This window comes from Oncorhynchus tshawytscha, linkage group LG07 (assembly GCF_018296145.1).
Source record: "Oncorhynchus tshawytscha isolate Ot180627B linkage group LG07, Otsh_v2.0, whole genome shotgun sequence".
Lineage (NCBI taxonomy): Eukaryota > Metazoa > Chordata > Actinopteri > Salmoniformes > Salmonidae > Oncorhynchus > Oncorhynchus tshawytscha.
In genome coordinates this window covers 955180-980806 of record NC_056435.1, presented here as the reverse complement: position 1 = coordinate 980806, position 25627 = coordinate 955180, and the positions used below count along the sequence as shown (strand labels likewise).

The 25627-nt window shown below is 43.5% G+C and overlaps 1 protein-coding gene across 6 annotated transcripts in view; it reads right to left on the bottom strand.

The window, feature by feature from the left end:
* Window positions 1-25627, bottom strand: part of LOC112267659 (interleukin-1 receptor accessory protein-like 1) — an 810683-nt gene that overhangs the window by 236915 nt on the left and 548141 nt on the right. For 4 of the 6 annotated variants that reach the window (XM_042323756.1, XM_042323755.1, XM_042323752.1 and 1 more), the window contains exons 2-3: window positions 17179-17365; window positions 15818-15971 (exon numbers count right to left, since the gene is read on the bottom strand). The exons of the other annotated variants lie outside the window; for them this stretch is intronic. In XM_042323756.1, coding sequence (XP_042179690.1) covers window positions 15818-15971; window positions 17179-17365 — 341 coding nt within the window. The remainder of the gene's footprint in view (window positions 1-15817; window positions 15972-17178; window positions 17366-25627) is intronic. 6 annotated transcript variants of the gene reach the window in all.

Below are 25627 nucleotides of genomic sequence, written 5' to 3'. Positions count from 1 at the left end.
TGGTAGATCTGAACTGATATATTGAGCCATTCTGTCTGTAGTGAATGGTAAATCTGAACTAATATATTGAGCCATTCTGTCTGTAGTGAATGGTAAATCTGAACTGATATATTGAGCCATTCTGTCTGTAGTCCATTCTGTCTGTAGTGAATGGTAAATCTGAACTGATATATTGAACCATTCTGTCTGTAGTGAAAGGTAAATCTGAACTGATATATTGAACCATTCTGTCTGTAGTGAATGGTAAATCTGAACTGATATAGTGAGTTATTCTGTCTGTAGTAAATGGTAAATCTGAACTGATATAGTGAGTTATTCTGTCTGTAGTGAATGGTAAATCTGAACTGATATAGTGAGTTATTCTGTCTGTAGTCCAGTCTGTCTGTAGTGAATGGTAAATCTGAACTGATATAGTGAGTTATTCTGTCTGTAGTCCAGTCTGTCTGTAGTGAATGGTAAATCTGAACTGATATAGTGAGTTATTCTGTCTGTAGTGAATGGTAAATTTGAACTGATATAGTGAGTTATTCTGTCTGTAGTGAATGGTAAATCTGAACTGATATAGTGAGTTATTCTGTCTGTAGTCCAGTCTGTCTGTAGTGAATGGTAAATCTGAACTGATATAGTGAGTTATTCTGTCTGTAGTCCAGTCTGTCTGTAGTGAATGGTAAATCTGAACTGATATAGTGAGCCATTCTATCTGTAGTGAATGGTAAATCTAAACTGATATATTGAACCATTCTGTCTGTAGTGAATGGTAAATCTGAACTGATATATTGAGCCATTCTGTCTGTGGTGAATGGTAAATCTGAACTGATATATTGAGCCATTCTGTCTGTTGTCCATTCTGTCTGTAGTGAATGGTAAATCTGAACTGATATATTGAGCCATTCTGTCTGTAGTGAATGGTAGATCTGAACTGATATATTGAGCCATTCTGTCTGTAGTGAATGGTAAATCTGAACTGATATATTGAGCCATTCTGTCTGTAGTGAATGGTAAATCTGAACTGATATATTGAGCCATTTTGTCTGTAGTGAATGGTAAATCGAAACTGATATATTGAGCCATTCTATCTGTAGTGAATGGTAAATCTAAACTGATATATTGAGCCATTCTATCTGTAGTGAATGGTAAATCTAAACTGATATATTGAGCCATTCTGTCTGTAGTCCATTCTGTCTGTAGTGAATGGTAATATGAACTGTTATATTGAGCCATTCTGTCTGTAGTGAATGGTAGATCTGAACTGATATATTGAGCCATTCTGTCTGTAGTGAATGGTAAATCTGAACTGATATAGTGAGTTGTTCTGTCTGTAGTCCATTCTGTCTGTAGTGAATGGTAAATCTGAACTGATATATTGACCATTCTTGTTCTGTCTGTATATTGAGCCATTCTGTCTGTAGTGAATGGTAATTCTGAACTGATATATTGAGCCATTCTGTCTGTAGTGAATGGTAAATCTGAACTGATATATTGAGCCATTCTGTTCTGTCTGTAGTGAATGGTAAATCTGAACTGATATATTGAGCCATTCTGTCTGTAGTGAATGGTAGATCTGAACTGATATATTGAGCCATTCTGTCTGTAGTGAATGGTAAATCTGAACTGATATATTGAGCCATTCTGTCTGTAGTGAATGGTAAATCTGAACTGATATATTGAGCCATTTTGTCTGTAGTGAATGGTAAATCTGAACTGATATATTGAGCCATTCTATCTGTAGTGAATGGTAAATCTAAACTGATATATTGAGCCATTCTATCTGTAGTGAATGGTAAATCTAAACTGATATATTGAACCATTCTGTCTGTATTCTGTCTTCTGTAGTCCATTCTGTCTGTAGTGAATGGTAAATCTGAACTGATATATTGAGCCATTCTGTCTGTAGTGAATGGTAAATCTGATATATTGAACCATTCTGTCTGTAGTGAATGGTAAATCTGAACTGATATATTGAGCCATTCTGTCTGTAGTCCATTCTGTCTGTAGTGAATGGTAAATATGAACTGATATATTGAGCCATTCTGTCTGTGTGAATGGTAATATGAACTGATATATTGAACCATTCTGTCTGTAGTGAAAGGTAAATCTGAACTGATATATTGAACCATTCTGTCTGTAGTGAATGGTAAATATGAACTGATATATTGAGCCATTCTGTCTGTAGTGAATGGTAATATGAACTGATATATTGAACCATTCTGTCTGTAGTGAAAGGTAAATCTGAACTGATATGTTGAGCCATTCTGTCTGTAGTGAATGGTAAATCTGAACTGATATAGTGAGTTATTCTGTCTGTAGTGAATGGTAAATCTGAACTGATATATTGAGCCATTCTGTCTGTAGTCCATTCTGTCTGTAGTGAATGGTAAATCTGAACTGATATATTGAACCATTCTGTCTGTAGTGAAAGGTAAATCTGTATATTGAACCATTCTGTCTGTAGTGAATGGTAAATCTGAACTGATATATTGAACCATTCTGTCTGTAGTGAATGGTAAATCTGAACTGATATATTGAACCATTCTGTCTGTAGTGAATGGTAAATATGAACTGATATATTGAGCCATTCTGTCTGTAGTGAATGGTAAATCTGAACTGATATAGTGAGTTATTCTGTCTGTAGTGAATGGTAAATCTGAACTGATATAGTGAGTTGTTCTGTCCGTAGTCCATTCTGTCTGTAGTGAATGGTAGATCTGAACTGATATATTGACCATTCTGTCTGTAGTGAATGGTAAATCTGATATATATGAGCCATTCTGTCTGTAGTGAATGGTAAATCTGAACTGATATATTGAGCCATTCTGTCTGTAGTGAATGGTAAATCTGAACTGATATATTGAGCCATTCTGTCTGTAGTCCATTCTGTCTGTAGTGAATGGTAAATATGAACTGATATATTGAGCCATTCTGTCTGTAGTGAATGGTAAATATGAACTGTTATATTGAGCCATTCTGTCTGTAGTGAATGGTAGATCTGAACTGATATATTGAGCCATTCTGTCTGTAGTGAATGGTAAATCTGAACTGATATATTGAGCCATTCTGTCTGTAGTGAATGGTAAATCTGAACTGATATATTGAGCCATTCTGTCTGTAGTGAATGGTAAATCTGAACTGATATATTGAGCCATTCTGTCTGTAGTCCATTCTGTCTGTAGTCTGAACTGATATATTGAGCCATTCTGTCTGTAGTGAATGGTAAATCTGAACTGATATATTGAGCCATTCTGTCTGTAGTGAATGGTAAATCTGAACTGATATATTGAGCCATTCTGTCTGTAGTCCATTCTGTCTGTAGTGAATGGTAAATCTGAACTGATATATTGAGCCATTCTGTCTGTAGTGAATTCTGTCTGTAGTTGAGCCATTCTGTCTGTAGTGAATGGTAAATCTGAACTGATATATTGAGCCATTCTGTCTGTAGTGAATGGTAAATCTGAACTGATATATTGAGCCATTTTGTCTGTAGTGAATGGTAAATCTGAAACTGATATATTGAGCCATTCTATCTGTAGTGAATGGTAAATCTAAACTGATATATTGAGCCATTCTATCTGTAGTGAATGGTAAATCTAAACTGATATATTGAGCCATTCTGTCTGTAGTCCATTCTGTCTGTAGTGAATGGTAATATGAACTGTTATATTGAGCCATTCTGTCTGTAGTGAATGGTAGATCTGAACTGATATATTGAGCCATTCTGTCTGTAGTGAATGGTAAATCTGAACTGATATAGTGAGTTGTTCTGTCTGTAGTCCATTCTGTCTGTAGTGAATGGTAGATCTGAACTGATATATTGACCATTCTGTCTGTAGTGAATCGTAAATCTGAACTGATATATTGAGCCATTCTGTCTGTAGTGAATGGTAATTCTGAACTGATATATTGAGCCATTCTGTCTGTGGTGAATGGTAAATCTGAACTGATATATTGAGCCATTCTGTCTGTCGTCCATTCTGTCTGTAGTGAATGGTAAATCTGAACTGATATATTGAGCCATTCTGTCTGTAGTGAATGGTAGATCTGAACTGATATATTGAGCCATTCTGTCTGTAGTGAATGGTAAATCTGAACTGATATATTGAGCCATTCTGTCTGTAGTGAATGGTAAATCTGAACTGATATATTGAGCCATTTTGTCTGTAGTGAATGGTAAATCGAAACTGATATATTGAGCCATTCTATCTGTAGTGAATGGTAAATCTAAACTGATATATTGAGCCATTCTATCTGTAGTGAATGGTAAATCTAAACTGATATATTGAACCATTCTGTCTGTAGTGAATGGTAAATCTGAACTGATATATTGAGCCATTCTGTCTGTAGTCCATTCTGTCTGTAGTGAATGGAAAATCTGAACTGATATATTGAGCCATTCTATCTGTAGTGAATGGTAAATCTAAACTGATATATTGAACCATTCTGTCTGTAGTGAATGGTAAATCTGAACTGATATATTGAGCCATTCTGTCTGTAGTCCATTCTGTCTGTAGTGAATGGTAAATATGAACTGATATATTGAGCCATTCTGTCTGTAGTGAATGGTAATATGAACTGATATATTGAACCATTCTGTCTGTAGTGAAAGGTAAATCTGAACTGATATGTTGAGCCATTCTGTCTGTAGTGAATGGTAAATCTGAACTGATATAGTGAGTTATTCTGTCTGTAGTGAATGGTAATCTGAACTGATATATTGAACCATTCTGTCTGTAGTGAAAGGTAAATCTGAACTGATATGTTGAGCCATTCTGTCTGTAGTGAATGGTAAATCTGAACTGATATAGTGAGTTATTCTGTCTGTAGTGAATGGTAAATCTGAACTGATATATTGAGCCATTCTGTCTGTAGTCCATTCTGTCTGTAGTGAATGGTAAATCTGAACTGATATATTGAACCATTCTGTCTGTAGTGAAAGGTAAATCTGAACTGATATATTGAACCATTCTGTCTGTAGTGAATGGTAAATCTGAACTGATATATTGAACCATTCTGTCTGTAGTGAATGGTAAATCTGAACTGATATATTGAACCATTCTGTCTGTAGTGAATGGTAAATATGAACTGATATATTGAGCCATTCTGTCTGTAGTGAATGGTAAATCTGAACTGATATAGTGAGTTATTCTGTCTGTAGTGAATGGTAAATCTGAACTGATATAGTGAGTTGTTCTGTCCGTAGTCCATTCTGTCTGTAGTGAATGGTAGATCTGAACTGATATATTGACCATTCTGTCTGTAGTGAATGGTAAATCTGAACTGATATATTGAGCCATTCTGTCTGTAGTGAATGGTAATTCTGAACTGATATATTGAGCCATTCTGTCTGTGGTGAATGGTAAATCTGAACTGATATATTGAGCCATTCTGTCTGTAGTCCATTCTGTCTGTAGTGAATGGTAAATATGAACTGATATATTGAGCCATTCTGTCTGTAGTGAATGGTAAATATGAACTGTTATATTGAGCCATTCTGTCTGTAGTGAATGGTAGATCTGAACTGATATATTGAGCCATTCTGTCTGTAGTGAATGGTAAATCTGAACTGATATATTGAGCCATTCTGTCTGTAGTGAATGGTAAATCTGAACTGATATATTGAGCCATTTTGTCTGTAGTGAATGGTAAATCTGAACTGATATATTGAGCCATTCTGTCTGTAGTCCATTCTGTCTGTAGTGAATGGTAGATCTGAACTGATATATTGAGCCATTCTGTCTGTAGTGAATGGTAAATCTGAACTGATATATTGAGCCATTCTGTCTGTAGTGAATGGTAAATCTGAACTGATATATTGAGCCATTCTGTCTGTAGTGAATGGTAAATCTGAACTGATATATTGAACCATTCTGTCTGTAGTGAAAGGTAAATCTGAACTGATATATTGAACCATTCTGTCTGTAGTGAATGGTAAATCTGAGCTGATATATTGAGCCATTCTGTCTGTAGTGAATGTTAAATCTGAACTGATATATTGAACCATTCTGTCTGTAGTGAATGGTAAATATGAACTGATATATTGAACCATTCTGTCTGTAGTGAATGGTAAATATGAACTGATATATTGAACCATTCTGTCTGTAGTGAATGGTAAATCTGAACTGATATATTGAACCATTCTGTCTGTAGTCCATTCTGTCTGTAGTCCATTCTGTCTATAGTGAATGGTAAATCTGAACTGATATATTGAGCCATTCTATCTGTAGTGAATGGTAAATCTAAACTGATATATTGAACCATTCTGTCTGTTGTGAATGGTAAATCTAAACTGATATATTGAACCATTCTGTCTGTAGTGAATGGTAAATCTGAACTGATATATTGAGCCATTCTGTCTGTAGTGAAAGGTAAATCTGAACTGATATATTGAGCCATTCTGTCTGTAGTGAAAGGTAAATCTGAACTGATATATTGAGCCATTCTGTCTGTAGTGAATGGTAAATCTGAACTGATATATTGAGCCATTCTGTCTGTAGTGAACACAGTAGCGAGTGATGAATGGACAAGGCTAACCATGTCAACTGAAAAGGAGTGCATGCTTGAAAAGATGGAGTGAGGTTACACAAAGTACGGCAATTTGTTATAAAATATGCTGAAAATAAATCCACAGGTGAAGAGAGGATAGATCTTCTAGAGGAAAAAGTAGGGATCTACAATATATAGAGAGATTGAAGGGGTCCTCTCAGGGCAAGGTTCCTTTCGCAGCACCTCAGCGTAAACCAATCAAGGAGAAGTTTGAGGCAGCGAGCCATGGGTCCATTTCCCCTCTGTCACATACAGTCCAGTAATGCCTTTATGAAAATGAGTGCTGTCTGCACATGACAAATCACTGTAATTGATCACATGGCCATCCATCACAGGTAAGAACCCTCTCTTCCTCTGAGAAGCAGTGCACTTGAAGCTGAGTGAGTAAGACAAGTATACTCCTGTCCTCCCCTCTATCTCACCATAATTCCATTCCCTCCCCTTACTTCACCCACCTCCCCTTATCCTTCTCCCTCCACCTCATTACATGGAATATCACAGAAAAAAAGCGTACTAATTCAGCCCAATGGCAGATTCGGTTACTCTGTTGCCAGGACGACGGGATGATAAGTGACATGTGATGAAAGTTCCTCTGAGCTGTGTGCTGTTCTGTGCTATTCTGTTCTGATCCGATCTGTTCTGTGAGGAGGAACAGTTTAGGGCCTGTCATGCCAATAGTCCCCTGGCCAATCAGCCTTGTTTGCAATGCGATGATAGAAATAACCTAATTTAGGCTGTAATGATCTCCAAAAGTATAATCATTAGGTCATCACCCTTAATATAGCAACGGACGCTAATAGTTTATCAAATCCCAATGGGACGTAGAGGGGGACACTATTTGGCCGGGGGACATTATTTGGCATGACAGGCCCATAGCACTTTTCTTCTGCTTGTTCTGAACATGTGATGTAATTAATGTATTGCTACATCACATCCATTGTATCTCTAATGATCCAGTGTTTCTCTGATGGACTGGATTAAAAATGTCAGATAATAAAACAGGATAACTCTGGCTTTAGAGATAATACCAGCCTTGATCTACCCTCTGACTTGCAAAGTGTATACACACATAGAACATTCCATTAGTGCACACACACCTACACACACACACCTACACCTACACACACACACACACACATTTCTTTTGCTTCTCGGCTAGTGTCAATCCTTAACCTTCCCTTAAAACGTATGGTAATGTGGGGTACTTCAAAGTCTAATAAGCGGACCATCTCTGCGAATAATCTCCCAAATGAAGATTTCTAATGGAGAAGTACAGAGAAAAGAGAAAGCCCCAATGAATAGCACTTATCTACCACCTTTAAATAAGGGATAAAAGTACTAACATATCAAACATGTTCTCACAGAGAGACATAATTTCTCCTGCAGCCAAATTCTTCAGGTTCCTTTTCCCCGTGCTCCTTTGGACAGTCTAATTATACTCTATCAATTAGAACGGCCCTTATTAATCACCCTACTTCATATGCTAATGAGTCAACTTCACAGAGCCAAGACAAGAGGAGAGACCTCTGTTCTGTAATGGCTGCCCATTCAGCAGAGCCTAGTCGCTGGCCTGCATCTAAAATGTGTGCCCTATGGGCCCTGGTCAAAAGTAGTGCACTACATAGGGAATAGGGTGACATTTGGGATGCATAACTGAGAGAACAGCCAGTGGAATGGAACCATACAGCAGAGTTTCAGAGCTATAGATCCACAAATTCCTGTTCTTACTTGCTGTGGTAAATCCTTGCGGAGGTATTGTATGTCTAATGAAATGATGCAGGAATCTGTAGGATAGGATAAGGTTATTTACTAGCCTGTTTCTTTGAACCTGGGGGCATTTGGAGTATTGTCCTTCTCTACTTAAGCCTTTTCCTTTGTCAACGGTAGGCCTAGTATTACCATCACTTTATTGTGCTTTATTAGGAAATAAAAAGCAAGATCACCACTGCCATCGGTCTCTAGTCATTAGCTAAACATGCAGACCATTCGTTTCCCTCTGTGCAGCACAAGAAGACACTATAACAGCCAATTGAGTAGGTGGATCATTATCCACCCTTTATTGTGCGGTTTTCAATCCACCGGATCAAACGGCACACCTTGTAAAACAATCATAAAATCCCACATTTCATTTAGGAATAATATCCAGTTCAATAGGTCCACCAACGGCTGAAGACATCACTATGAATAAAAAGAGGTCCTCAAGACAGTCCAATGGAGCGTGATCTTTCATACTCTTCTCCTGTTATAACAGGCCAGTTGACCATTGATACAGAGAACAGGGACAAAGGTTGGGGAGGAGAGAAGAGATGGACTGCAGTAGTCTGATCATAATAGACCCAGAGGAACGGCTAGTAATTCTACAGAAATGAAAGGAATTACATTTACACTCTTTGTGAGAATTATTGAGATCCTTGTATAAGAAGTACATTATACAAGATATAGGCCTATGAATATCGATACCGTAGATATTAGACTCATCTCAAATCAAGTCACATTTTATTTGTCACATGCGCCGAATACAACCTTACAGTGAAATGCTTACTTACAAGCCCTTAACCAACAATGATTTAATAAGTGTTAAATAAAAAATAGATCAGTAAAAAATTGAAAATAATTCAACAGCAGCAGCAAAATAACAAGCAAGGCTATATACAGGGGGTACAGGTACAGAGTCAATGTGCAGGGGCACCGGTTAGTCGAGGTAATTGAGGTAATATATACATGTAGGTAGAGTTAAAGTGACTATGCATAGATTACAAACAGAGAGTAGCAGCAGCGTAAAAGAGGGGTCTGGGTAGCATTTTGTTTAGCTGTTCAGGAATCTTATGGCTTGGGGGTAGAAGCTGTTAAGTCTTTTGGCCCTAGACTTGGCGCTCCGGTAAAGCTTGCCGTGCGGTAGCAGAGAGAACAGTCTATGACTAGGGTGGCTGGAGTCTTTGACAATTTTTAGGGCCTTACTCTGACACCGCCTGGTATGGAGGTCCTAGATGGCAGGAAACTGGGCCGTACGCACTACCCTCTGTAGTGCCTTGCGGTCGGAGGCAGAGCAGTTGCCATACCAGGCAGTGATGCAACCAGTCAGGATGCTCTTGATGGTGCAGCTGTAGAACCTTTGAGGATCTGTCTAATCTTTTCAGTCTCCTGAGGGGAATAGGTTTTGTCGTGCCCGCTTCACGACTGTTGTAGGGGGTGGGTCCCAAAGACCAGCTTATTGATACACACATACATTGATGTAGGTGATCATACCACTAGGGAGTGATCACATGTATGAAATCAGCTGTGCCCTTAGGTGGGGTGCAGAACTTACTCGGAAACATGCGTGCTATGTTCCCGTTGTCAACTTCTGTCTGCAATTGCATTAATAAATAAATGATTGATTTACTTAAAGACATTGTTTGATTGCTGATTTCACCAATAAGCAGATGATTGTCAAGGAACAAGGAACCAACCCCGTCACTGTCTTAGTGTGTTTGGACCATGGTAGTTTGTTGGTGATGTGGACACCAAGGAAGTTGATGTTCTCAACCTGTTCTACTACAGCCCTGTCGATGAGAATGGGGACGTGCTCGGTCCTCCTGTTCCTGTAGTCCACAATCATGTCCTTTGTCTTGATCACATTGAGGGAGAGGTTGTTGTCCTGGCACCATACGGCCAGGTCTCTGACCACCTCCCTATAGGCTGTCTCATCATTGTCGGTGATCAGGCCTACCACTGTTGTGTCATTGGCAAACTTGATGATGGTGTTGGAGTTGTGCCTGGCCATGCATGAGCGAACAGCGAGTACAGAAGGGGACTGAGCACGCATCCATGAGGGGCCCCTGTGTTGAGGATTAGAGTGGCGGATGTGTCGTTCCCTACCCTTATCAACCGGGGGCGGCCCGTCAGGAAGTCCAGGATCAAGTTGCAGAGGGAGGTGTTTAGTCCCAGGGTCCTTAGCTTAGTGATGAGCTTTGAGGGCACTATGGTGTTGAACGCTGAGCTGTAGTCAATGAATAGCATTCTCACATAGGTCCTTTTGTCTAGGTGGCAAAGGGCAGTGTTGAGTTCAATAGAGATCTGTGGATGTGTTGGGGCGTTATGCAAATTGGAGTGGGTCTAGGGTTTCTGGGATAATGGGATAATGGTGTTGATGTGAGTATACAGAGTACACATCCTGTTAATCCATCTGACCCTGTGGCATTGTGAATGTTTTTGCCTGTTTGATGGTTTGTCAGAGGGTATAGCGGGATTTCTTATAAGCTTCCGGATTAGAGTCCTGCTCCTTGAAAGCAGCAGCTTTACCCTTTAGCTCAGTGCGGATGTTGCCGGTAATCCATGGTTTCGGGTTGGGGTATGTACGTATGGTCACTGTTTGGATGACGCCATCGATGCACTTATTGATGAAACCAGTGACTGATGTGGTGTACTCCTCAACGGCATCAGAAGAATCCCGGAACATATTCCAGTCTGTGCTAGCAAAACAGTCCTGTAGCTTAGCATCTGCTTCATCTGACCACTTTCTTACTGACAGAGTCACTGGTGCTTCCTGCTTTAGTTTTTGCTTTTAAGCAGGATTCAGGAGGATATTATTATGGTCAGATTTGCCAAATGGAGGGCGAGGGAGAGCCTTGTCTCTGTGTGTAGAGTAAAGGTGGTCTAGAGTTTTCCCTCTGGTTGCACATTTAACATGCACATTTAACAAGGTAGAATGGATATGAATATCCCTGCATTAACTTCTTGAGTGTAGGGGGCAGGATTTTCATTTTTGGCAACAACAAAAAACGTACCCATTTGAAACTGCCTATTTCTCAGGCACAGAAACTAGAATATGCATATAGTCAGATTAGGATAGAAAACACTGTAAAGTTTCCAAAACTGTCAAAATATTGTCTGTAAGTATAACAGAACTGATATTGCAGGCGAAAACCTGAGGAAAATCAAACCAGGATGTGCTGTTTTTCCTGAAAGCTCTCTGTTCCATTGGATGCCTTGCCTCTATTTAAAGGTATATCAACCAGATTCCTTTTCCTATGGCTTCCTCAAGGTGTCAACAGTCTTTAGACATAGTTTCAGGCTTTTATTTTGAAAAATAAGCGCGAAAGATAATATCGCATCAGTGGATAACTGGGTGTTCGCAGAGTTTTGCTTGTGCAACAGAGTGGGGCAGCCATTGTCTCTCCCTCTCCTATTGAAAAAGCGACAGTCCCGGTTGATATATTATCGATTATACATTTTAAAAACAACCTCAGGATTGTTTATAAAAAACGTTGACATGTTTCTGTGGACATTACGGATACTATTTGGAATTTTCGTCTGCGAGCCTGTGGATTTCTGAACATAACGCGCCAAACAAATGGAGGTATTTTGGATATAAAAATAATCTTTACGGAACAAAAGGAACATTTATTGCGTAACTGGGAGTCTCGTGAGTGCAAACATCCGAAGATCATCAAAGGTAAGCAATTTAATCTATTGCTTTTCTGACATTCGTGACCAATCTACTTGGCTGCTAGGTGTTTGTAATATTTTGTCTACTGAGAGAGATGTTTTTACATAAATGCTTGTTATGCTTTTGCCGAAAAGCTGTATTGAAATCTGACACGTCAGGTGGATTAACAACAACCTAAGCTGTGTTTTGCTATATTGCACTTGTGATTTCATGAACATTAAATATTTTTAGTAATTTAATTTGAATTTGGCGCGCTGCAATTCAGCAGGTGTTGATGAAAATGAATGATCCCGCTAAAGGGATGGGTGCGTCAAGAAGTTTAAGTCCCCGGCCACTAGGAGTGCCGCCCCTGGAAGAGCGTTTTCCTGTTTGCTTATGACTGTATACAGCTCATAGTGCCAGCATCGGTTTGCTGTGGTATAAAGACAGCTACGAAAAATATAGATGTAAACTATCTTGGTAAATAGTGTGGTCTACAGCTTTTCATGAGACACTCTACCTCATGCGAGCAAAACCTTGAGACTTCCTTATATTTTGTGCACCAGCTGTTGTTTACAAATATACATAGGCCTGCCACCCCTTGGCTTACCAGAGGCCGCTGTTCTATCCTGCCGAAAAAACTTAAAACCCGCCCGCTGAATGTTAATCATGTCGTAGTTCAGCCACGACTCAGTGAAACATATGATATTACAGTTTTAATGTCCCGTTGGTAGGATATACGTGCTCGTAGTTTGTCTATTTTGTTATCGATTATCTCTGTCTTTTCCACCTGCAAATGATCTGGATGAGGGCCTTGTCTGGTGTCTGGAGTAAATCCTTCCCATCCGACTCGTTGAAGAAGAAGAAGAATTTCTGCCCATTAGACACGGTGGCAGAAACAATATGGCAGAAACATTATGTACAAAATAAGTTACAAATAACGCGAAAAAACATACATAATAGCACAATTGGTTACGGGATCGTAAAACGGCAGCCGTCTCCTTTGGCGCCATTATGATGGACCAATATGATATCTCACAGTCTGTCTGACACGATCACATGCGGGTGAATCATTAAAAACATGATCACTGTGGCTGAAGACAAGTTCAAAAACACTTGATGTGACTGTTTCATGTAATGTATCAATTCATTTCCCTTTCTTTCACCAGGTACACGAACCACCTGGCCATGCCAGGAAGGAGAAACAGATGCAGCCTTTGAGTCATAATAGTCTTAACAGAAGATATCTCCATTTACACCAGTCACACAACAACTACCTAACATATTGTTCTGTACTGTATTGATACAGACTATTCAACACTATACAATGTATGGACCAGGATCGTGGCTTCCCTGTAGGATACTGAGAGACGTACTGTACAGTATAGTGTAGGAAAGCATTGTTATGATTATGGCTGCATATTAAATCAGGATAATCTGATTGTTTTGCAAACACATGAGCACTAGATGGACGTCACACAATGTACCACTTCCTCCAGATCACACCGGGTCCAACACAACTACCACATCACGGCAACATAGCCCCCCGTTAGAGGAAATAGTCTTGTTTATATGTAGAACTGGTGAGACTGGTCTTTTATGAAATGGCCAATGGGCTTGTTGTCATTCAATGTTCTATTATTGTAATGAAAGTTCTAACGGATGTATGTGTCTAAACTAATGTCCTATGTGTCATTTAAAGGTAATTTTGCTTCAAGGACTGAGTTAGCTACAGCACATACACACAGTGGATGAAACATTAGAACCAGCTTCCTAATATTGAGTTGCCTCAACTCGTTGGGGCACGGACTCTACAAGGTGTTGAAAGCCCTCCACAGGGGTGCTGGCCCATGTTGACTTCAACGTTTCCCATGGTTGTGTCAACTTGGCTGGATGTCCTTTGGGGGGGGACCATTCTTGATACACACGGGAAACTGTTGAGGCTGAAAAACACAGCAGCGTTGCAGTTCTTGACACACTCAAACTGGTGCGCCTGGCACCTACTACCATACTCTGTTCCAAGGCACTTAAATCTTTTGTCTTGCCCATTCACCCTCTGAATGGCACACAGACACAATCCATGTCTCAATTCTCTCAAGGCTTAAAAAACCTTGTTTACCCTGTCTCCCCTGCTTCATCTACACTGATTTAAGTGGATATAACAAGTGACATCAATAAGGGATCATAGCGTTCACCTGGATTCACCTGTTCAGTCTATGTCATGGAATGTTTTGTACTCTCAGGGTTTGTCTTTATTACAGGAAGTAATTTATGTATGCATGTCTATGTACATGTACTGTACATGATGTGTGTAGGTGGGCCATGTTCTTTCCTCTGCCCTCTATATGTGGGCGGAAGCGTGTAATTATTATTATATATATATATATATATATATATGAGAGAGAGAGAGAGAGAGAGAGACCTCAGATAACAAATTTGCAAACACAAAAGCAGGACGTTTTCTCGCTTAAAGAGAGAGTTTTACTAAATGACATATTGGTTTCCTTTCCCTGTAAGCAGTCTATGGACAAGGTATGACAGCAATCCATGCTTTGGTTTAGTTTCCCTTTCCACATGCTAATAGTTTAGCATTCGTGGCACAAATCCCATTCAAGTCATGGGACCGTGATTGTAATTTTTCGCTGCATCATGTTAAAACGGTAGCATGTGGATGTGCCAGAGAAACTCAACCAACGCATGGATTACTGTCATACCTTGTCCATAGACTGCTTACAGGGAAAGGAAACCAATGTGTCATTTTGTATTTTGAGTGAACTATCCCTCATCCAAAAATGCTAAATGCGTCTCTTTGTGAGGGGAAGGGAATCGTCCCAGAGGACGAGGACCGTCTGAGGCAGCAGGGAACATGAGTGAAATGAGTGAAATGGGTCTTCTATGGAGTCTGCCTTTGTCTCTTTAGGGGATAATAAACTGTAATCAGATAGCCGTAAACTGCAAATAGTTTGCTTGACCTCGAGACCACTATGGACGATGGGTGTGATGCATTGACATGTAACAGCTCTTAATATATCTTGCTACAGTGGTTTTCTCTGGTGTTTTCTTTTCAGGGTTCAGCCATGAGTGCAAGACTGAGTAGAGTAGATCTTTTTGTAATCATTGTGTCATTGATTAAATGCACCTGTACTATGGGTTTTCCATCAAGACTGTCCAAGTTGTTACTGCACATCAACGTTAGCGGTGGAGGTGGCGGTGGCGAGCGATCTCTATTCTGTCACACCCCTCCCTCTAAAGATAAGGAACGTTAAGTTCAAGCTTTAATATTTGAACAGTCTTAGTTGAGAAAAAGTGATGAAGTGGCTCTGTGCAAATTCTACTACTTAGCAATTAAGCACGACAGCACAGAGGTGTTGAAGCCACAACCCTGACAACAAGGTTCACAACTACTGTCTTAGCAGAACAGGTGTGTTTGGTAGTGACAACACAACAACAAGTAGTAAGAGATTTACCATTACCATGTATATATATATAACTACTATGGATAAATGTCAGCATTCTGACCTATTTCTAATGAGATGTCTGCTGCAACATAATCCCATCAACATTTTCTTCCTGAATGTACACCTCAGATATCTGTGTTTAAAAAAAAATCTAATCGTATTCTTCATTTCAGCCAAGCAGAAGATCTGCTCATATGCAAACAACTATTGTGGCCATCCCCAAAATAGACGACGAACACGACACAGCTGCACAATGGCAATGATTATTAAATCCGCTCTCCCACAAAGAATGAACTCTGCCTCGCTGACAGACAAAACAACATGAACATTCATCAATGCCAATAAAAACACAATGCAAGTTATCCCCAGTGGCCCAGCATGGAGCACATGTGACCCGCAAAGGAGTTTCTCTTACCTGTAACAGATAGTTCTGTGGTTCTTCTCACCACGAAGCTGCCAAACTGTAATTCACACGTGTAATTTCCAATGTCATCTTCACGCACCTCCCGGATAGAGAGAGTATCTCTTCTCCTTACAATGCTTTGTCTCCACTGCTTTGGCTTGCATTCCTTCGATTCAAATAGAGAGAAGGATTATGAATGTAAAACACCACGAAGAAACAGAAAAGCAGTATACAGTTGGACTTAGATTACACTTTTTACAACATACAATGTAGACATGTGGAAAAAATGGACGCCTGACGAAATGCATCGAACCATTCCAAACTTCTAACATCTCTTTGATCACAAATGCATTCTCATCTGGTATTTAGTGTTGTTGTATTGAGTTCCTGTTTTTGGCAAGACGAGTGTGATCTATTATACAACATTATATCGCTAAGTTCCCACTAGAAGAACAGCGTTTCGGTTGAAGCAGTTAATTTTGGTGGGAATGAACCCAGAGGAAGAACGAGGCCTTTGGAAAAGGGAACTTGTTCCACATAAACTCATTCATCCACAGCAGGAAAACTGGAATACCGTGGGTTGTTTCCACCTGCGCTCGCGGGTCTCCCAGAATTCAAACAGCTCTGCTTCCAGAGACAGAGCAAATAACTAGAATATTCTAGGGCCACAGTCATTATCAATGTTTTAATTTGATTCACTGGGAAACTGAAGAAGCACTGTGGCCATCTAATCCGACATTCATCTAGTTTTGATGAATTGGCCCCTGGCCTCCGTCGGCTACTCTGTCAGTCTGCTGTTACACTGTGGGCAGGCAGCCGGGGCCGGTGAGGGCCACTCGTCGACTCAGAGAGCCAGACGTCTGACTCTGAGGACCCCCTCCAGTCGTTTGGGGGGGGGTTAATTTCTTTGTCTTCTAGACTATTTACATCATGAATGTGGACTGTAGACCCCAGACGGTTTGAGTCTCATGAAAAACAAATGACATCTCAGGGGGTGCTCTGCAGAGTGGCTGAGAGTTATGGGTGGATAAATCTACCTACTGTCATCAAGCAAGCACATAGGCTGCTAGACAATACATACAAGTATGCTTAGCCTAAAATAATAATATAAAATAAAAATAAAAATGTAATCTCTCATTTTTTGAAAATATTAACATGATCATACAGTTCTGATTATACGCTGATAAATATATGTATCACATTTGATACATGACACATAGCAGTGGTTTCCCAGACACATACTAGGCCTAATCCTGGGCTAAAAAGCAGCCTCAGTGGAGAACCTGCCTAGGCTTAATTTGTATCCTTGAAACTGCCCCTATGGCATTCAATCTGAAATAAGTTACAGACATAATGTTATAGTGGACTCTTACCTTGTACCATACTATCTCTGGCTCCTTCCCCGGCTGTACATAATCCTCAATGTCCGGACAGGTGATATCTTTACTTTTGCTTAACTCTGCCTTCTCGAAGTACCTCATTTTGGAGTTGTAGCAGAGGTCTGTGTCGTTCTCCGCCACTGTCAGTGACATGGACACTTTCATACAATATGTGGAATTCCTGCAAAACACAAGTGAACAAATCAATAAGTTTAATCATTTTTGTATAACATTGTTGTTCTCTCACGCCTCTATCACTATATGTTGACAGGTATTGATACAGTATACATTTGATGAAACTGTAATAAACTGTAATAAAGCCCTTTTGTGTGGAAAAACTAATTCTGCTTGGCTGGGCCTGGCTCCCCAGTGGGTGGGCCTGGCTCCCCAGTGGGTGGGCCTGGCTCCCCAGTAGGTGGGCCTGGCTCCCCAGTGGGTGGGCCTGGCTCCCCAGTAGGTGGGCCTGGCTCCCCAGTGGGTGGGCCTGGCTCCCCAGTAGGTGGGCCTGGCTCCCCAGTGGGTGGGCCTGGCTCCCCAGTAGGTGGGCCTGGCTCCCCAGTAGGTGGGCCTGGCTCCCCAGTGGGTGGGCCTGGCTCCCCAGTAGGTGGGCCTGGCTCCCCAGTAGGTGGGCCTGGCTCCCCAGTAGGTGGGCCTGGCTCCCCAGTGGGTGGGCCTGGCTCCCCCTGGCTCCCCAGTGGGTGGGCCTGGCTCCCCAGTGGTGGGCCTGGCTCCCCAGTGGGTGGGCCTGGCTCCCCAGTAGGTGGGCCTGGCTCCCCAGTGGTGGGCCTGGCTCCCCAGCCTGGCTCCCCAGTAGGTGGGCCTGGCTCCCCAGTAGGTGGGCCTGGCTCCCCAGTAGGTGGGCCTGGCTCCCCAGTGGGTGGGCCTGGCCCCTCCCCAGTAGGTGGGCCTGGCTCCCCAGTAGGTGGGCGTATGCTCCCCAGTAGGTGGGCCTGGCTCCCCAGTGGGTGGGCCTGGCTGTGCCCCTCCCCAGTAGGTGGGCCTGGCTCCCCAGTAGGTGGGCGTGGCTGTGCCCCTCCCCAGTAGGTGGGCCTGGCTCCCCAGTAGGTGGGCGTATGGCTGTGCCCCTCCCCAGTAGGTGGGCCTGTGCCCCTCCCCAGTAGGTGGGCGTATGGCTGTGCCCCTCCCCAGTAGGTGGGCTGTGCCCCTCCCCAGCGTATGGCTGTGCCCCCCCAGTAGGTGGGCGTAGTAGGTGGGCGTATGGCTGTGCCCCTCCCCAGTAGGTGGGCGTATGGCTGTGCCCCTCCCCAGTAGGTGGCTGTGCCCCTCCCCAGTAGGTGGGCGTATGGCTGTGCCCCTCCCCAGTAGGTGGGCGTATGGCTGTGCCCCTCCCCAGTAGGTGGGCGTATGGCTGTGCCCCTCCCAGTAGGTGGGCGTATGGCTGGTGCCCCCCTCCCCAGTAGGTGGGCGTATGGCTGTGCCCCCCCAGTAGGTGGGCGTATCCCCAGTAGGTGGGCCTGTGCCCCTCCCCAGTAGGTGGGCCTGGCTCCCCAGTAGGTGGGCCTGTGCCCCCAGTGGGTGGGCCTGGCTCCCAGTAGGTGGGCCTGGCTCCCCAGTGGTGGGCCTGGCTCCCCATGGCCTGGCTCCCCAGTAGGTGCCCTCCCCAGTAGGTGGGCCTGGCTCCCCAGTAGGTGGGCCTGTATGGCTGGCCCCTCCCCAGTGGTGGGCCCCTCCCCCCAGTAGGTGGGCGTATGGCTGTGCCCCTCCCCAGTAGGTGGGCGTATGGCTGTGCCCCTCCCCAGTAGGTGGGCGTATGGCTGTGCCCCTCCCCAGTAGGTGGGCGTATGGCTGTGCCCCTCCCCAGTAGGTGGGCGTATGGCTGTGCCCCTCCCCAGTAGGTGGGCGTATGGCTGTGCCCCTCCCCAGTAGGTGGGCGTATGGCTGTGCCCCTCCCCAGTAGGTGGGCGTATGGCTGGCCCCTCCCCAGTAGGTGGGCGTATGGCTGTGCCCCTCCCCAGTAGGTGGGCGTATGGCTGTGCCCCTCCCCAGTAGGTGGGCGTATGGCTGTGCCCCCCTCCCCAGTCCTGTGCCCCTCCCAGTAGGTGGGCGTATGGCTGTGCCCCTCCCCAGTAGGTGGGCGTATGGCTGTGCCCCTCCCCAGTAGGTGGGCGTATGGCTGTGCCCCTCCCCAGTAGGTGGGCATCCCCAGGGTGGGCTATGGCTGTGCCCCTGCCCAGTAGGTGGGCGTATGGCTGTGCCCCTCCCCAGTAGGTGGGCGTATGGCTGTGCCCCTCCCCAGTAGGTGGGCGTATGGCTGTGCCCCTCCCCAGTAGATGGGCGTGGCTGTGCCCCTCCCCAGTAGATGGCTGGCTGCCCCTCCCCAGTAGGTGGGCGTGGCTGTGCCCCTGCCCAGTAGGTGGGCGTGGCTGTGCCCCTCCCCAGTAGGTGGGCGTATGGCTGTGCCCCTCCCCAGTAGGTGGGCGTATGGCTGTGCCCCTCCCCAGTAGGTGGGCGTATGGCTGTGCCCCTCCCCAGTAGGTGGGCATATGGCTGTGCCCCTCCCCAGTAGGTGGGCGTATGGCTGTGCCCCTGCCCAGTCATGGGAAATCCATAGATTAGAGCCAAATGAATGTATTTCAATTGACTGATTTCCTTATATATACTGCAACTCAGTAAAAATAGTTTATATTTTGGTCCAGTATACATTTGGAAAGTGAATGCAGGTACTTGAATAACGGATCAAAACATTCTTAACTCATTAGCCCTAGTTATTTGATCTAAACCATTGACACCCAGATACAGTGAGCCATCTGGTTCGGGGGGAGAATATGGGAAAGTTTGACATTCTCCTCTCTCGTCAACGTGAAGAATCATCTCTCCACCTCCACTCAGCCGTGGCTGGTTGTCCGGACCGTTCATACAGAGCTGCATTGTGTTTTCTCACCCATCCAGGAGGAATGTAAATGATGCAGGAGGGATGAACCTGGATATCACAAATTATCGATGGCAACGGCAAAAGAAAAGTGGGGAAAACGGAGGTGGAAGGGAGACGAGGGCTAATGCAGAACGGCAGTTCTGAAAGTCAACAGCAGTGAAGATTGAGTGAGCCTTTTGTTTCGACGCCTTTATGCAGATACGGTGCAAGCTAGCAGAAAATGACTTGCCAGAGTTGATATTATGTAACTGGTCAGACCTGATAGAGAAAAGCCTATCAGCCCAGAGGACTACAACTGTGACTGTACTGCATAGGATATAGTTGAGAAAGCTGTGAGGGTATAATGTAACTGCCAGGTCTGGCAACCCAGTCATGTACAACACTATGGCACCATACTGTGTGGCACAATTTCACTGTGCTCAGTTTAATAATCACTCTGTGTTGAATCTGTACAACTGTTCAATAACAATTGGCCCACAGCAGCAGGAACTCCAGTAGCATGCTCACATGAATGAGCAGGGAGTTCGAGTCGATTGCAGTATAACCTTTCCACAGCCATAGTAATACATCAGTCATTACAGCTGGTTGATGTTTTTTTATGGCTAGGTAAACAGGTTCATGTTTGGCCTTTGACTCCAGATGAGTGCTTCTTAGGAAAGGATCCATGGATTTTTGGAATCAATGGACAGAGGTATTGAGTGTGCAGAGAATTCCATACAATGTGATCAATGAGCTCAATCAGTGTGACCTTTGATCCGTCTATGCATGTATAGCTAATAAGATTGGCTCCACTCACGACTATCATCAGTAGCTGTGTAGCCTAGTTCTTCAAGAGGGTGAGCACTGTATCAATTGGACCATAATATCAAATCATTCTGGTCTACAGATTTCAACAAATGACAACATTTAGGAAAACCTCATTGGGTAATTTCAGGGGCGCAAGCTGGTAACACAGATTTGAGGCTGAACCAACAACCAATTATAAACAAGTGGAATCCTTCTATAATTGCCACGGCATTAGCGCAGCCTCGCAGATTAGCAAGCAGTAAGCAAAGGCCCGGTCGGTCCATAGTCAGACACACCCTCTACTGGGCACCGCGGTCTGTCCGATTAAGTCTTCCCATTTTATGAAGCGGAGGATGCAAATGCGACATGATGTGGAGATTATCCCAGACAACCTGCACCAGATGGACACCTGAACAAATGAGATCCCCCGGGTCCGCTCCCCCTGTTAAATATTCTGGGCAGTGCTGATAAACTCACCCGGTGGGAGAGACAGAGAGAATAGTGTCAGCCTGGCTGTTGAGTGATCGATGGCCCGGGCCAACACTTTGTCCTACGATGTCTTTCCAACGGTTCACATCCGTCACACTGCCTTTTCAGCAAGAGAGCCAGGAGGATGGAGAACAGTAGTGCTTTGTGTTCAGCAAGAGAGCCAGGAGGATGGAGAACAGTAGCGCTTTGTGTTCAGCAAGAGAGCCAGGAGGATGGAGAACAGTAGTGCTTTGTGTTCAGCAAGAGAGCCAGGAGGATGGAGAACAGTAGTGCTTTGTGTTCAGCAAGAGAGCCAGGAGGATGGAGAACAGTAGTGCTTTGTGTTCAGCAAGAGAGCCAGGAGGATGGAGAACAGTAGTGCTTTGTGTTCAGCAAGAGAGCCAGGAGGATGGAGAACAGTAGTGCTTTGTGTTCAGCAAGAGAGCCAGGAGGATGGAGAACAGTAGTGCTTTGTGTTCAGCAAGAGAGCCAGGAGGATGGAGAACAGTAGTGCTTTGTGTTCAGCAAGAGAGCCAGGAGGATGGAGAACAGTAGTGCTTTGTGTTCAGCAAGAGAGCCAGGAGGATGGAGAACAGTAGTGCTTTGTGTTCAGCAAGAGAGCCAGGAGGATGGAGAACAGTAGTGCTTTGTGTTTAGCAAGAGAGCCAGGAGGATGGAGAACAGTAGTGCTTTGTGTTCAGCAAGAGAGCCAGGAGGATGGAGAACAGTAGTGCTTTGTGTTCAGCAAGAGAGCCAGGAGGATGGAGAACAGTAGTGCTTTGTGTTCAGCAAGAGAGCCAGGAGGATGGAGAACAGTAGTGCTTTGTTTTCAGCAAGAGAGCCAGGAGGATGGAGAACAGTAGTGCTTTGTGTTCAGCAAGAGAGCCAGGAGGATGGAGAACAGTAGTGCTTTGTGTTCAGCAAGAGAGCCAGGAGGATGGAGAACAGTAGTGCTTTGTGGAGAACTTCTTTGTCTTCAGCAAGAGAGCCAGGAGGATGGAGAACAGTAGTGCTTTGTGTTCAGCAAGAGAGCCAGGAGGATGGAGAACAGTAGTGCTTTGTGTTCAGCAAGAGAGCCAGGAGGATGGAGAACAGTAGTGCTTTGTTTTCAGCAAGAGAGCCAGGAGGATGGAGAACAGTAGTGCTTTGTGTTCAGCAAGAGAGCCAGGAGGATGGAGAACAGTAGTGCTTTGTGTTCAGCAAGAGAGCCAGGAGGATGGAGAACAGTAGTGCTTTGTGTTCAGCAAGAGAGCCAGGAGGATGGAGAACAGTAGTGCTTTGTGTTCAGCAAGAGAGCCAGGAGGATGGAGAACAGTAGTGCTTTGTTTTCAGCAAGAGAGCCAGGAGGATGGAGAACAGTAGTGCTTTGTGTTCAGCAAGAGAGCCAGGAGGATGGAGAACAGTAGTGCTTTGTGTTCAGCAAGAGAGCCAGGAGGATGGAGAACAGTAGTGCTTTGTCTTCAGCAAGAGAGCCAGGAGGATGGAGAACAGTAGTGCTTTGTTTTCAGCAAGAGAGCCAGGAGGATGGAGAACAGTAGTGCTTTGTGTTCAGCAAGAGAGCCAGGAGGATGGAGAACAGTAGTGCTTTGTGTTCAGCAAGAGAGCCAGGAGGATGGAGAACAGTAGTGCTTTGTGTTCAGCAAGAGAGCCAGGAGGATGGAGAACAGTAGTGCTTTGTTTTCAGCAAGAGAGCCAGGAGGATGGAGAACAGTAGTGCTTTGTTTTCAGCAAGAGAGCCAGGAGGATGGAGAACAGTAGTGCTTTGTTTTCAGCAAGAGAGCCAGGAGGATGGAGAACAGTAGTGCTTTGTGTTCAGCAAGAGAGCCAGGAGGATGGAGAACAGTAGTGCTTTGTGTTCAGTCAGTAGCACTATCTATACTGTATATTCATGAACAATGTGGCGAGGACAAACACACCGCTTTCAGTCCACTGTACATCAATTACTGTATACACATAACTAAATGTCTACTAGACAGGAAGTATAGGCTTTTGTATACTGCAGTGGTTCCCATCTCTGGTCCTCCAGTAGCCCCAACAGCACACATTTTTGTTGTAGCCCCAGACAAAAACTCCTGGTTCAACTTGTCAAGGGCTTGATGATTAGTTGACAAGTAGAAACAGGTGTGCTTGTCGAGGGCCACAACAAAAACATGTACTGTACTGGGTCCTTGAGGACCGGAGTTGGGAAACACTGGCATAGTGCATACTAGAGTATTCAGCTGAGTACACTTTTGGATATATTGGTTATACCAAGGTAATAAAACAATATTAATGACAGCATGTCAATGGGAGCTGACGAGAGGCTGCTGTTCAATGTCAAGGCAATGACAGACAGATACCATGCAGTTCATATTAAAGTGGAGAACACCTTGGCTGACAGTTTGCACACAGAGAGCCGGAGGGCAAATGGAGGATTTGTTTCCATAATAGAAATGGTTGTTGCAATATGCGACAGGGAAGGAGGTCATGGCTAGAAGGGATACATTTTTTGTGATATTCACAGCAAAAGTAGTTTTTTGGGCATTTTAGCTAACCCTTTACCTAAACATAACCTAATTATCCTAACCTGCTATGTAAATTCCCTTAACCTGCTGCTTAAGTTCTCCTAACCTACTACAAAAATTAAAATCTGACAAAATCTAGTCAAATCCAGGGTAGGAGTAATGGATGGTAGGTCAACGATGAACTGACTACCTCACCTTATTAAAATAATGACCAACACAATGTTGCCTGTATGAATGATTGTTGTATCAGTATAGTACAGCCCCCTTTTTACAAACATGTCAAAATACCTATTTGGGGTGTCACGCCCTGACCTTAGTTCCTTTTTTATGTCTCTATTTTGGGTTGGTCGGGGCGTGAGTTGGGGTGGGCATTCTGTTGTTTTTCTATGTTTTCTTTTCTATGCGTTTGGCCTGGTATGGTTCCCAATCAGAGGCAGCTGTCTATCGTTGTCTCTGATTGAGAACCATACTTAAATAGCCTTTTCCCACCTGGTGTTTGTGGGTAGTTGTTTCCTGTTTTGTGTTTTCACCTTTCAGGACTGTTTCGATTTTCATTTCTTACGTTCACTTTGTTATTTGGTATTTTCGTGTTCTGTTATAGTAAATAATCATGGACACTTACCACGCTGCGTTTTGGTCCGATCCTTCCTACTCCTCAACCGATGAAGACGAAGATCGTTACATGGGGTTTAATGTAAAACAGTACCATTGGGGATCAACTATTCCCCGCTCTTGCTTGCTATCATGTCAAAATGAATTCATAATTTTTAGGGCAAGGTCATTATTTCAGGAGCTTAATAAATTATTAATCACACATTATTGTAATTGAAATTAGATACCAAGGTCCAAACTTGGCAAAATCAACTTGGCAAAATCATTACATCCATTCTTAATTATTCTCTCCTAACCTCATTTATGACATCATCTCCCTTGTTTTGGTTGAAGAGAAATATGGAACATAATTCCCTCTACTCCCTCTAACTCAGTATCTGTTCCCTGCGATATTAAAGCTCCAAGCTGTAGAATTAATGTGAAACCATTCTCCTCAAACCGCAAGGTACCTGTGGGATTAATTCATTACTGAATTCTTAATTAAAAGATCTGCAAGTTCTACTTTAATAGAGCAGGAAATTGAACACTTGTTGATTCTCATTAGAGGTATACCTTAAAGTAATAATAATGTAGAAACATTGTCACAAATGTTTACAATAAATCCCCGTCACTCAATAAAAAGATAACTTGGACAATTGTCAAACTCCTTTCAACCCTTAACACATCACATTGTATTCGACTGGACTATACATCAAAATCTCACACACTGGTGAAACCAGTGCCATGGACAGCGGGCCATGACCTTTAGCTGGACCTTGCTGGTACATCAGGCTCCACCATGAGGCACGCTAGCCCAACTCAGTCCAGAGCTCGGCAAACAACCAGCCAGCTAGCAGCTGCCAAATCAGCACTGATGACAACTTGCACCCAGTGGCCAGACAGACCAGGGCTACAGATTACCCATAATCAGTCTTTTATGGTCAGTGCATTATTTATGACCCAAGCGAAGGTCAGGTTGGCATGGCGTGCTGCGGTGGGAGGCGGTGAGGAGTGGTGGGAGGACTGAGGCTCTACCTGTGGCCTGCTCCATAACTCATCTGTCAGCACACGAGGCCAGGTGATTAACTGCCCACTCCCCAAACCTCACTTTGGGCCAACAGCCCTCCACTTAGCCTCTGTCTCTGGAGAGAAGGCCCAAAATGTTGAGCTTCCCTGCCGCTTGCGGATTTCATGTCTCCAT